The 14735-nt window shown below is 33.2% G+C and overlaps 1 protein-coding gene across 1 annotated transcript in view; it reads left to right on the top strand.

Annotated features, from left to right (window-relative positions):
- The window catches only part of CDH18 (cadherin 18), a 434071-nt gene that overhangs the window by 116851 nt on the left and 302485 nt on the right, over nucleotides 1–14735 (top strand). The window contains exon 3 of the mRNA XM_044657893.1: nucleotides 9832–9951. Coding sequence (XP_044513828.1) covers nucleotides 9832–9951 — 120 coding nt within the window. The remainder of the gene's footprint in view (nucleotides 1–9831; nucleotides 9952–14735) is intronic.

Raw genomic sequence — 14735 nt, 5'->3', positions numbered from 1 at the left:
TAACAAAATAGCCATGAAACCATACTCAGCCATTTTTTATGCACAAGATTAATGATTAAATAGGAATACTTCCGCCTTACCTGAACCTTTTTAATGAAGGGAGTCAGTTGCTGGTTATGCCAAATTCTGGATTTTGTATATACATCTTGGTGCCAGAGATAAGAGTAGAAGTGGTGCCATTGAGTATTTTTTCCCTAGCCTTCCTGTCAATATCTCCTTTTGTTTTCTTTTAAATCAGTGATTCTCCAAGTGGGCACTACTGCTCCCTGGTGGGTGCTGCAGTGATTCAGAGGGGCAGTGATGGCCACAGTTGCATTTATCTTTCCTATTAATTGCTATTAAAATTTTTAAAAATTAATTTCCAGGGGGCTAAGTAATATTTTTCCTGGAAAGGGGGCGGTAGGCCAAAAAAGTTTGGGAAACACTGTTCTAAATGGATCCTAATTCCCTAAGCTCACGTCCTCTAGAGAGAAATCAGAGCCCTTGCTCCATTTTGTCCTTTGGGTCAACACCTCACCTCCCCTATGTTTCAGGAGGGACCCCTCCAACACTTCACTGAATAGACATGGGCTACTCCCACAGCTTGAATGAACAAGGAGTCATCCACTAAAATCATTACAGTGAGGTAGATGCTTCCTGTTACTATTCTCTCTAGCCCACTTGACCTTAGCATTTGTCTTGCTTTTCTGTCTCTCAGACTACCAGGCATTGTCACTGAACTATCAGGGCAGCCTAGTATACCTGAGCCTTGCTGTCTTCCCTAATGAAGCACACTGAGGAACACTAGGTCTAGACATTTCTCTTAGATGTGAAACCTACATTATACACTCTCTCCCTCCGCTGAGAATGTGATCTTTTTTAAAAATTGATTTTATATTTTTCCACATTATATGTAGATACAATTTTAACAATTGTTTTCTGACACTTTGCAATTCATATTTTCTCCCTTCCTGCTGGATTTATACCCCAAAGAGATAATAAGGAAAAAAGACTTGTACAAAAATATTTATAGCTGCACTCTTTGTGATGGCAAAAAAATTGGAAAATGAGGGGATGCTCTTCAATTGGGGAATGGCTGAACAAATTGTGGTATATGCTGGTGATGGAATACTACTGTGCTGAAAGAAATAATGAACTGGAGGAATTCCATGTGAACTGGAAAGACCTCCAGGAAATGATGCAGAGTGAAAGGAGCAGAACCAGGAAAACGTTGTGCATAGAGACATAGAGACTGATACACTTTGGCATAATTGAATATACTAGCAGCAATGCACTGATCCAGGACAATTATGAGGGTCTTATGAGAAAGAATGCTATCCATGCCCAGAGAAAGAATTACTGGAGCAGAAACACAGAAGAAAAACAACTGCTTGATCACATGGGTCGATGGGGATATTATTGGGGATGTAGACTCTAAGAGATCACACTAATGCAAATATCAATAATATGGAAATAGTTCTTGATCAATGACACATGTAAAACCCAGTGGAACTGTGCTTCAGCTACAGGAGGAGAGGTGGATGGAGGGGAGGGAAAGAACATGAATTCATGTAACCATGCAAAAATATTCTTAATTAATCAATAAAATTTAAATTTAAAAATATTCTCTCCCTTCCATCGCCTCCCCACAATGGCAAGTAATGCAATCGAGATTGTCCATGTGTTATCATATAATAATATTTCTATTTTCATAATATTATGAAAGAAGATATATATGCCTTAAACTATAGAAAAATTTGTGGAGGAATAAAGTGAAGACATATGCTTCAATCTGCATTTAGCCTCTGTTGGTCATCTTCTGTATTGCGGAGACTCTTTTTTACGGGGAGTTGTTTGGAGTTGTCCTGGATCCTTGCACTGATGATAATAATTAAGTCACTCACAGTTGGTCTTTGTACATTATTTCTGTTACTATGCACAGATTTTTCCTTTTGCATCTCTACATACAATTCATTCCAGTTTATTTTTTGTATGTATGTGTGATCATCTATCTTGATGGTCATATCTTATGGTGCAATATTATTCCATTACAATCTTTGTCACCACAAAAAAGAGTTCTAAAATATTGTTGTACAAGTAAGTCTTTTCCCCCTGTCTTCAATTTATTTGAGAAAGAAATCTACTAGTAGCATTGCTAGGTTAAAGGGTACATACAGTTTTATGGTCTTTTGGGCATGACCCCAAATTGCTATCCAGAATGCTCATATCAGTTCATAACTCTACCAACAGTGTTGTAGTGTCTCAATTTTTCAACATCTCTTCCAACATTTATCTTTTTTGCCATTTTTTGTCATATTAACCTGTCTGATGGATTTGAGGTGGTACCTCAAAGTTGTTTTATTTTAATTTTTTCTAATGAATAGTGTTTTGGAGCATCTTTTCATTACTGTAGTTTAAATTTCTCTTATCTGAGAATTGCCTTTGACCATTTGACAACTGGGGAATGCCTTGTATTTTTAAAAAATAATGGACTCAATTTTCTATATATTTGAGAAATGAGGCCTTTGTCATAAACATTTATCATTTAAAAATTTTTGTCCCTAGTTTTTAGTCTCTCTTCTAATCTTGTTTATATTGGTTTTGTTTGTGCAAGACTTTTTAAATTTAAAGTGGTCAAAATTATCTATTTTACATCTTTTAATGATATGTGTTTTATTTGGTCATAAATTCTTCCTTTATCTATAAGCTATACAGGTAACTATTTTGTTCTACCCTAAATTGTTTATACTATCCACCTTAGTTTCTAAAACATATATTCATTTTGACTTTATAATCTTGGTACATGTCATGAGATGCTGATCTTTGACTAATTTTTGTATTTAGTACTGTTTTGATGGTTGCTGCTTTATAATAAAGTTAGATCTGGTACAAGTAGGCCATCTTTCTTCATTTTTTTCCTCATTAATTTTTATTATTCTTTGCTATTCCTAGTTTTTTGTTCTTCTAGATGTATTTTATTATTTTTTCTAGCTCTATGTAATAGTTTTGGGTAGTTTTATTATTAGGACACTAAATAAGTATAATTAAGTAAAAATTCTCATTTTTAATATTCTGATTTGGCCTTCCCATGGGAAATTAATGTTTTTTTCCAGTTGTATATGACTTTTTGTGGAAAGTATATTGTAGTTGTGTTCATAAAGTCCTTAGTTTTTTCTTGGCAAGTAGACTCCTGTGAAGATAGGCTAGAAGCCATCCCAGTAAGATGAGGAATGAGGCAAGAATGTTCATTTTTCATGACTGCTATTCAATGTTTTACTAGAAATGCAAACTATAGTCATAAGAGAAGAAAAAAATTTAAAGAAATTCGGGTAGAGAATAAAGATATAAAGATATTTATTCTTTCTAGATGGTATATTGGTATATTTAGAGAATCAATCAAAAAACTAATGAGCAAATTAAACACTTTAGCAAAGATGCAGGATACAAAATAAGTCTACATCATCAGCATTTATTTATATTAATAATAGAGTCCAACAGCAAGAGATAGAAAAAGAAGTCCCATCTAAAATAACTCTAAACAATAGAAAATATAAGGCATAGATTGATATACATGAGAGAAAGATACCATTTATTACTTCTGATATCAAACTGAAGTTTTTTAGGTCTCCGAATATTTGTAACTGGTTTAGGATTACGGAAAGTCCTATCAATGATATCAGAGAGCTTGTTGCTTTTTAGCCCAGGTTGACAATTATCTAAGAAGGTGTCATTTTGAAGCTAAGCAGACTTGCCTTTTTTTAGTAATGAAAGCCAAAAATAAAGACAAACAAATAAAGGTATAATAGGATATTAAATCTTTAGGGCATGAAATTTCTTTTCCAATTTTTTCCACCATTTTCATATAGAGAATAATAGATTATTTTACCTAAGCCCTTTGATAAAGGCACTTGTAGCTTTTTTTCTTTGAATTCTACATATAAAATTTAACATATTCCACAAAAGAGAGAAACAGTTATTACAAAAAGACCTTAAATTGGAAAAAGCCTCAATTATTAATAGAGCTATGCATCAAAGTTATATATATATATATATATATGTATATTCATGCATTCATCTATTCATATTATAATCTGCCTATATATCCATATTATGTATATATACATATAACTATTATTTAGCATGCAATATTCATTCATTTATATATCTAGAGGAAAAGTGCAAATAGGAGTTACAAAGATTCTAAGAATCAAAATTATCCATATATATATGCATATATAAATATAATTGGAAGTGTCATAGTAACCATAAACCAGACTTTTGTCATTATCATGATTGTCATAGTTTAATGTCTTCAGTAAGCAATTTTATTTTCTGATTTCTTACATTTAATAGGTAGCAGTTACTTGCCTAGTAAATCTAGTGGGTAGATCAATAAAGATTTATTTAATTAGAGTCTAGGCATAAGTCCTCCATTAATAGAGAAACTGGGTCATCTCCACTACTCTTCAGAGCATCGATAAAGCCTAAATAAATGAAAATGGTATAAGCATGCTTATTTACTCATCAATCTCACTTACAACTTATAGTATTTCTTTGACTGATTCCTTCTGTGGCTCCTCATTGACTGGGCTGACTAGGACTTTAATTTCTTCTTCTTTCTTCATTATCACTAATGGAATTGAGAGTGTCAGGTAGTCCAATTTTCATACTGGCCTTTGTTTTGTCATTATAGACTCCAATCAGCTCCTTTGGTTGTTGATTTTTCTTTTCTTCTGGCTTGCCATTGTTAACTAATATATAGAAATGGCACTTGCTATGTAGGAAATATTCATAAAAATAAAGTTGCATAATAAGTGAAAATGATGGTCTGTAACAAAATATATTTGACTTCCACTAATTATTTTTAAATTAGTTGCTAAAATATTTTCAGTTAGGGTAACAATAAAAATTCAAAGATTTGAGATAAATAAATAAACTCAAATATGATTAAGGCATGATAGACAATGAAAACATTAGTATTAAAAGCCTGTGGAATAACAGGCATCTGTTTTGTTAAGAAAAAGCTAAAAAGTGGAAAAAAGTAAATATGGCAATATAATTGTAGGAGGCATCATATTCCTTTCTTAGAGATAACTAAATATAAGTAGAAGTTTTGTTTTGTTTCATTAAGAAGACATAATTCTGAACAGACTTCTGGAAAAAATGTACTGGAAAGAGTCTTCTTGACAAGAATACTGTAGAACAGGTATAATAGTATCAAATAGATTCTTTGTAATATGCATAACAAAATCATGAATAATATAGGACATATTTATCTAAGTATAAATAAATAAAATGATAAAACAGGGAGCATAAGTAAAATATGCTTAATTGGACAAGAGGTAACATAACTCTAAATAATTGGTGCACCAAAGATCAAATTATAGAAAAATAAATATATATTAAAATGGTAACAATGAGACACTGTACAAGCATTTGGAGGGCGAAGTATAGCACTTAGGGAATAATTCATATTTCTGAAAATATATTAACCAAATCCAAGAGATAATCAGTGATCTAAAAATATAATTTAGACAATGAACTGACCTCTTTCCTTCTATTTCTCTAAGATTAAAATCTAAAGCAACTGCTTACGACTGTCAGAAACACTACTTCAAAACACTGATTGTCCTCTACCCACCAGTTTCAAGATTACTTGAATAGTTAATAGATGTAATGGGAAGCATACTAGATTTGAAGTCAGAGCTTGTATTCAAATTCGAGTTTTGCTGGAAAGTATGATAGGGCCATAGTCCTAGAAATGTACAGCAACTCATAAGCTACTTTCAACCTGCCTTTTTTTACTGATGAGGAAACTGCAGCATAGAGAAATTATTTGTCCACCGTCATAATCATAAAGGTCATATGTTTCAGATGTGAGGTTTGAACAGAGTTCCTTTAGTGTCAGTAATCATTCTAATGTCAAAGTACATCTTTATAGATTTATCACCCTCAGCAAGCCATTTTAACACTCTAAGCCTCAGTTTCTTCATATGTAAAATGAACATTTTGTTCTAAATGATACCTAAGCCTTCTCTAAGCTCTAAGTCTTTTATCTTTAATACAATTCCTTCAGATTCTCCAAAATAAATATTTATTTATGTCAGTTGAATAAATTAATTAATAAGTATCTAATGTGTACAAGGTGATATGAATACAAAGAAGAAGGAAAAAACATAACAGTCCCTGGGGCATTTTATTCCATTAATAGAGGAAACATACAAATATAAATGTATATATAATAAACGTATGCAAAAATAAGGTAAGCTGCCTGGGAAGGAGAGGCAGTATCAGCTAGTTGGAAAGAAGGTCCCAGACAGAATGGGGGGGTTTGAATTGAGTCTTGAAGGAAATGAAGGATTCAGAGAAGTGGAGATGAGTGAAGAGTACATTCCAATTATGGAAGAGAGTCAATGCAAAAGCACAGAGATGAGAAATGGAATGCTACATTTAAGGAATAACAGAAATGTCAATTTCATTTGACCAAAGAATGTGTGGTGGGGAACGGTGTATAATAAGCTAGGAAATAAACAGGAAATATAAGGTGGGTCTAAGAAAGTTAGAATGAGCACTTTTTCTAAAGAGCTATAAATGAAGAACAAAGGCATTTATATTTGATCCTTGAGTTAATGGGATCCTCCTAACATTTACTGAGTAGTAGCTGGATATGGTCAAATCTATGATTTGGGAAAATCACTTAGGCACCTGTCTAGAATTTGGATTTGGAGGACAGGAGGGTTTTAAAGTAGGGACACCAATTCGGGAGCTAGACTAATAGTCTAGACAAAAAATAAAGAAGGCTAGTAAGTAGAGGGAAGGAGTAACATTCAAGGGATGTTGTTCAGTCAAGAATGAAGAGATTTAGCTATTAACTGAAAATGTAAGATAAAAGCAAGGAGTCAAGGACACAAAGAAATAAAAGTTCGATGATTGGAAAAAAGTAGTTCTCTCAAATGTAATATAGAATTTTGGAATATGGTAGACTTGAGGAAAGGTAAGTTTTGTTTTGAACATATTTAGTGTGTGGTATCTTTGAGACATCTAGCTTGAAAAATCCAGTAGGAAGTTGATGATGTACAAATCTTAAGCTTAGACTAGAGCATAGTACTGGAGAGGGGAATCATCTACAAAATATAATAAAACTTCTCAGTAGCTGATGATCAGATAAAAATATATAGTATTGGCTCTGAAAGTCTAACTAAAATTGTCCAAGGAAGGTTAATATGTCATTCTCACTTCTCTAGAAAGAAATGGAAAAGAACTGGAAGCAAGCTAAGTTCATTTGTTATTCAATAATTCAGATGCAGTATAGTGTAAACTCTCAACTCTCACAAGATTCAGTCTTTTACTAAAAGCATTATCACAAATGTCTATACATATTGATGGAAGATCTAGGTCAAAAATTTCATACATAGCAGTAATTGTCTTTTTGAAAATATGATTTCCTCTCCTGATACTCAAAACATATTAGAGATGGTAATAAATATCTGGTATATGGCTTATCATTGAAGCGGAGAAATGCATTATTTATTTTTCTTATATAAATATGTCTTTTATTCATCATCTTCCTGATTTTGATCATGCTATTCTTTTTTTTCCTTCCTGGAATGTTTTCCCCCACTTGCTCTGTTTTCTTTTTCCTGTTAAATTCTTCCTCTTTTTTAAAAAAAATCAAACGTTTATGGATAATTAAATTTTGATTATAACATTATTCCTTGCTAGTTCTCAAAGAGGTTTTTTTTTGTCTTATTTTTCTTTGAAAGTAATTATAACTAAGATTTTTATGTAGTTGCTAGGTGAGAAAGATTTGGCCTCTGATCTTTTCAGAATGAGATGGTCCACTATCTCAAACTTTAAGAATTGTAGATTTTTATTTATTATTCAAAATATTATGATTAAAGGAAGAGTAACAATGTGGGATAATGGATTGAGGACTGATCTAAGAATCAGAAAAGCCAGGATCAGGTAAATGCTATCTACCCTAGAAGTCTTTTTTAAACATTCCCAACTCACTTTCCAAGTTGGTAATGAATTATCTACTGTCAAAATTCAAACATGACCTTTCTTATATCATTTAATTCATATATATACATTTCCCCTCCCCCCAGTATGTTAGTTACTGTGCTTCTGTCATTACTGTCCCCTCTTCTTCCCACCTCCCCTAGGACTGTAGATTGTAAGTTCCATGAATATCTTGTTATTTTTCTCCTAAGTTTACCATAGAATTCTGTACAAATTAGACAATAAGTGTTTATTTAATTGAATTTATTAAGGACAAATTGAATTATTTTTTGAAAATCATCTGTTATTTTATATTTCCCATATTATTTCTTTTTCCCCATGTATTTATGAATAATCAAATCTTGACTATAACAATATTATATGAAAAAGCATTTTTTATTGTTTTTGTCTTCTTTTGCTTTAAAACTATTTAGAAAAAAGATTTTTATAAAGCCAGTAGGTGAGAAGGATTTAAACTACAATGACTTTACTATGAAATGGCCCACTTAGCTCAGACTTTAAGAATTTTAGAATTTTATGTATTATTCAAAATGCTAGGACAAAGGAAAGAGAGGCAATATAGCTTAGTGGACTGAGAGCTGGCCTAAAAAATGAAAAAGATCTTGTTTTAGGTGCCCATTTTTACACATACTGTGTCTGTGACTAATGGCAAATTCTTTACCAGTACCCCAAATAAATTATGCATGATATTATATAACAAACAGATGCTAATTGGTTGAGAGCATTTCTTCACCAGAAAGGAGTTCCCTTATCTATTGAAATCATATCATATGCCTTACTGTCCCTATAACACAAGAAAAAATAGAATGTATTACTTGTAACTATCCTTCATATAATTCCCAAGCAATTGTTTTTTAGACTAGGACAATTGAGAGACTGATAGAATTTCAGAATTAGAAAGACCTCAAGGTCATCATATCTATTCTATACCTGAATAGTAATCTCTACAAAAACATCCCTGGCAATTGATCATCTGGCTTCTAGTCATTCAGATTTTCACATTCCAGTGATGGAAAACCTATTACCTATCTAGATAGCCTATTCTGCTTTGGATGACTCTAATTGTTAGGAAGTTTTCTTTACATGAAACTAATATATATTGTTTAATAAATAAATCTTGTTGAAATTCAGGCAACATAACCTTCTTTATGCTATATTGATTTTTCTTAACTAAATGTATCACAGTTTCTTGGCAGCTAGTGAAAAATAACAAGAAATAGCCATATGTGATTGTCTTTGGAGTACTATTTTTTAATGTATTGAAGGATAATGCTGACAGCCATGTTTCTTTTTCTTCATTAGTTTAGGAGAAATGTACATTCACATAGACAGAGTTTATGAATTAACCCACAACATAATTAACTGCAATTATTGTTCATTGGTTTTAAAATAAATAATGGAGTTTTAATATATTGGAAGAAATAACAAATGCTGAGAAAAAAACTAGACTGTTCATGGGCAAAGCTCTCTTCTGCTTTTCATTCTAAATACCATGATTTTTCTCCTTTAATTTTTTAAGTTTAATTGATTTGACAAGTATTCTTTGAATGTTCTTCAATTGCTTGAATTGTTTACTTGGACTAATTATAGAAAGGTCATAGATTTCTCATACCAAAGAGGTTGTATTTAAAGAGAGATTATTCTAATAGGAATAAGTTTTAAGAAACATTGGTGTGTTATTTTAGTATTTATTATGACTTTCTAGGGATGACACATGTATGCATATAGAGATAACTAAAACTATTACATCTCTGTGTTCTACTTTTATTTTTAAAACTTTTTTTTGTTTAATACAATTATCAACTAAATTTTGTTTTCCTGAATGTACAGGTACCTCTGTTCTACAGGTGACAGCCACAGATGCAGATGACCCAACCTATGGAAATAGTGCTCGAGTAGTGTACAGTATTCTTCAAGGACAGCCATACTTCTCTGTGGATCCCAAAACAGGTTGGTTCGCTGTATTCATTATGATCTTTGATCTGAATTAGAAAGAAATGCATTTCCATTCTTTGAAACCATCTCCTCTACTAGGTATCATGAACTGGCCATCCTATTTTTAGGCATATATTTAAAAAAGGTTCCTATACGCATAATTGCAATTACTGAAGACTTTCAACTCTACAGTAAATTGATTGTTTTTATTTCTGATATGATTATGCCCACATAACTATATCTATCTTGATTCCAGGAAAAAAAATCAGAATTCTTTAAAAAGTTATTGGTATAATTTTAAATGACTTGCAGTGTTTCAATTTTGACTAATCTTTAATATGAATTTTTAAGTTGAATAGGAATATAGTCAACATTTAATGTCACACTATTACTTCTAAAGAAGGTGGAGAATTTGGTAGCTGCTTCATTCCTAATATCATTCCATTTGTATGGAAAGCCAACTTTTCCATTACCATAGAGTGTGTACATGTATCAGTGTGTGCATGTGTATGTGTGTATGTAAGTGTATGTGGGGGTGTGGGTGTAGAATCAGAGGTCATATCCCTTAAGTGAAAATTTAGTTGCAAGTAATAATTTAATATCTCCACCAAAGGAGTTCTTTACTCCTAATTCCTGCCCCTACCATGGGAAAGAAACTAAAACAATTACCTTAAACTGACTTAAATAGGGGGAAAATTTCTCAGAAAATTAGATAGTAGTTGGTGCAAGAAGTTATTCATTAATTAATTCAAGAGGAAAGGATTCTATTCTTCACCATCTCGCCCTAACCAACTAATTACTGTTACTAATAATGTAGCCTTATGTTTAAATAATACTTTCTGATTTTCAAAAATGCCTTTTGCCATTTTATGTAATTACAGAAATTTGTGGCTAGGTAGGTAGGACTGACCTTAAAGGTCTAGTACTCTCATTTGATAATTCAGGAAACTGAGGCCCAGAGAGGATAAATATATTTTCCAATATTAAACATGTTGTTTTTGTAGTACAGCTAGGACTAGAAGCCAAAGCCCCTAATTCTGAGTCCAGTACTTTTTCTTCTCAATAGTATCAAAACAACGTTGGGAAGTAAACGAGGAAAATATTATTACCATAATACTGTTTTTTTTGTTTGTTTTTGTTTTTTAAACCCTTAACTTCTGAGTATTGGCTCCTAGGTGGAAGAGTGGTAAGTGGTAAGGTGGAAGAGTGGGCAATGGTGGTCAAGTGACTTGCCCAGGGTCACATAGCTGGGAAGTGTCTGAGACTGGCTTTGAACCTAGGACCTCCCATCTCTAGGCCTGACTTTCAATCCACTGAGCTATCCAGCTGCCCCCCCCCCCCATTAATACTGTTTTAAGACAGTAAATTCTGGGAAACTGTGACTTCTCAACATTATATGGCCAGTAATTACAAATAGAGACTGTATTCTAAATGATTATTGGAGTGCAAATAGGACATGGTGGTCCACTCAATTTAGCTTCATAAGTAAAAATAGAAATAAGCTGCCAAATGCAATACAACTCTTGGTTGCCTAAATGTCCTTAAGAATCACAGGAGAAATATCTAGTTTCTAATCATCTATAAATCAGAAAAAAATTAATTTCAGGAAAACCAGTAAGATTTTATTTCTCATTTTTGTGGGGACCATACCTTATAAGCTCTTGTTGATTCCAGAGTGCCCAGCACATTTCTCTACCTAGTCTGTGCTTAATAAGTGCTTATAGTAATGTACTCTTACTAGCTTTATTTTTGCTATCAAGGGAGAGTCAAAGGGGAAAATGTTTCTTAAAACAGTATGAAACTATTCCACCTTGGAATCAATACCTAGTTAACATTTCTAAGACAGAAGGTTGATAAAATAAAAGGGGCACCTAGGTAGCCCAGTGGTTAGAGAGCTTGGTCTAGAGACAGAAGGTCATGGGTTCAAATTTGACCTCAGATACATCCTAGCTGTGTGATCCTGGGCAAGTCACTTAACCCCATTCTGCATTGGGACTGATGCTCAGTATCCATTTTAAGACAGAAGGTAAAGAGTTGTGAAAATAATAAACAAACAAATAAATAAATAAATAGAAAAATGAATTTAATGAAGCAAAATGTAAATTTTGATCTATAGTCAAATGTAGTTTGCAAAAAGAGGGGAAAATTAATGATAAATATGCTTGAACTTATTTGATGAGAAGGATCTGTGAATCTATGGAAATTTCTATATGGGAAGGAAACTCCATCATGCCAGTGTCTACTGTGTAGCCTGAGAAACTTAAAGCCCAACTTACATGTTCAAAGTCATTGAACTACTAAGTAGAGGAAGGCTGCTTAGGAAGGCTAGCTTTCCTTCCTCCAAGCTCCCTATGTTGTCACAACCTACTTTTAATTTGAACATTTTTAGTTACTGAAAAACCTTAAATGTTTTTAAGGAATTGGAATTTATCAATTATGACACTATATCATTTGGGATGAGGGCAAGTTTGTTAAACTGGAAGGAAGTGGAGGCACTTTGGGTGTCAGCATGGGAGGCTGTAGAGTGGTGCTAGAAAATTTGGGCCTCCGGATACCAAAATGCCAAGGATAACTGTATCATTTTCAACTTCTATTAGCAATAATGACCATTTTTATCTAGTCAGCTATAAATGTATCTAATCCTACATTTTTCTAAAGGTTAAAAAAATTAAAAAGACTGAAATAGGGTCCTTGGTTTAATTTGTGTAGTTATGTAAAGATGAGCTACCAGGTATGTTAAAATATAACCTAAATGGTTTATGGGTACACACTAGGTTGAAGGAGAGACATGACCAACCAGGATAGGGAGACCAGGGTTCACTCTTTTATCAGACACAAGAATGGCAGTTGGCCCAACAGACACCCAGTTCACCCTAGTCCAGGGTCTATGGAACCAGCAGGCAGGGTAAAAGATTATACAGTTTTAATTGGGGAAATAATAATGAAGGATTCTTATTAAAAATACGTTTTCAAAATGTTTTTGTAATATTTTAGAGTATCGTTAACTTGTCATCTTATTGAATCATACACACATACCCCAAACACCCCCTACCTTTTGGCTAAACCCCCCCTGAAAATATCTCTACTACTAATCATAAATTGTTCATAATGAAATAGGATTTTGTGTTTGTTTTTTGTCTCTTAATGCATTATGGCAATTGAGGAAAATGTTTGAGTAGTCTCAGTTCAGATTATTGTAGTATAGGAGCTCTACTAAATTTATATAAAGAAATTTTATACAATGCAATGAAATGTACTGGCACAAATATGCCTTTTAAAGCATTAAACATTTCTACTGTAGAGATGAAAACTATGTTTAAGGATAAATTAGTTCTTGTTCAAATCCTGTCCACTAGGTATATACATATGTCTTTCTCCTGAAAGAATAAGGTCTGCTTGAATGAAAGGCATGCTGACTTTGTTGATACACTGTTATTTTGAAGCTATAATGTTTTCAAGGTATCAAAATGAAAACAGCATGAAAACATATAAGTATTAGTGTATGTCCTATGCCATTAGTTTATACAGAAAGTTTTTTTCTTCTTTTTAATGGTATTGAAATGTGAACTCGTGTTATTATTTTGTTAACTGTATTTTTATATAATTCATTTCCCTTGTAATCCTATGTACTTCAATTTATAAATTTAAAAACATTATTCTGACAAGTAGTCCAAGGTCCAAAATTACTGTTCTGTCACTGAATCACGTGGCTGTTTATAGTGGTTGTGTCCCGTGTCAGTTTACTTGAACTTTCAACCAAGGGCAAGCTCAGAGGAGTGTTTCATAGAGCCAAAACTACAGTAATGAGTTGCAAAGTTCCAACCACGAGGGCAAAAATCAGATTTTATCCTCAATTAGGCAACTTTGAGACAACCGAAAGCTTGCAGATGCCCATATTATTCTGTCTTTGAGATCCTGAGGTCATAACAACATTCATTAATACAGAAAGAAAAGCAGTCAACCCACCTAGATGTTTCCTTCAGAAATGTGCAGAGCGGAGCCCTAGCATAAAGTATGAAAGTGAGGAAATAATCTGGAAATATGTGTGTATGGAATGATCATAAAATATATCCCACCATATAAAGAAATTATGGGGGAGTGGACAAGATTTTATAGTAGAAGGAAGCAAGGCAACTGAACTCCTATCCACAATATCTCCAGACAAATCTAAATGCACCATAAAAATACCAATTAAAAAAAATTTCAGCAAAAGTATTCCAGTCCAGGTAAACAGGGAGACAGAAAAAGATGGGTGCAGAAACTGGAAACAAAATTGAAGTAGCTCCATGTAGTTGGAGCATTCTAGGGCCCAAGGAAAGGCTACACATTATCACAGAAGGAGGTTCTAGATCTAACCTGGGACATCATCAGAACCACACTGTGGCACTGGGACAGGTATAGCGTCAACTGGAAGCATCATTACCCATTCTTTGGTCTCAAATCCAGTGAGGAATGAGAAGAAGATCTGCTTACAGCAAAGGGAGATTCTGGGCAATGTGGCAAGAAAGGAAGTTTCAAAAGCCAAAATCAGCTTATAATGGTATTGTTCAGACCTTAGGCTGAAAACATAACCTTCTTTTGAGCTTTTAGTCCAGCTTGCAGAGGAATACTTGATTGACAGTGAGTGAATCATTGAGCTTCACTTTCCCACAATTTCTTTCTTTCCTTTCTTCCTTTATTTCTTCCTTTTTTCTTTCTTTCTTTCTTTCCTTCCTTCTTGCTTCCTTCCTTCCTTCTTTCCTTCCTTCTATCCTTCCTTCCTTCCTTCCTTCCTCCCTCCCTCCCTGCCTTCTTCCCAC

Source organism: Gracilinanus agilis, chromosome 1 (genome assembly GCF_016433145.1).
Source record: "Gracilinanus agilis isolate LMUSP501 chromosome 1, AgileGrace, whole genome shotgun sequence".
In the NCBI taxonomy this organism is placed as follows: Eukaryota; Metazoa; Chordata; class Mammalia; order Didelphimorphia; family Didelphidae; genus Gracilinanus; species Gracilinanus agilis.
This window is presented reverse-complemented; position numbering and strand designations above follow the sequence as displayed.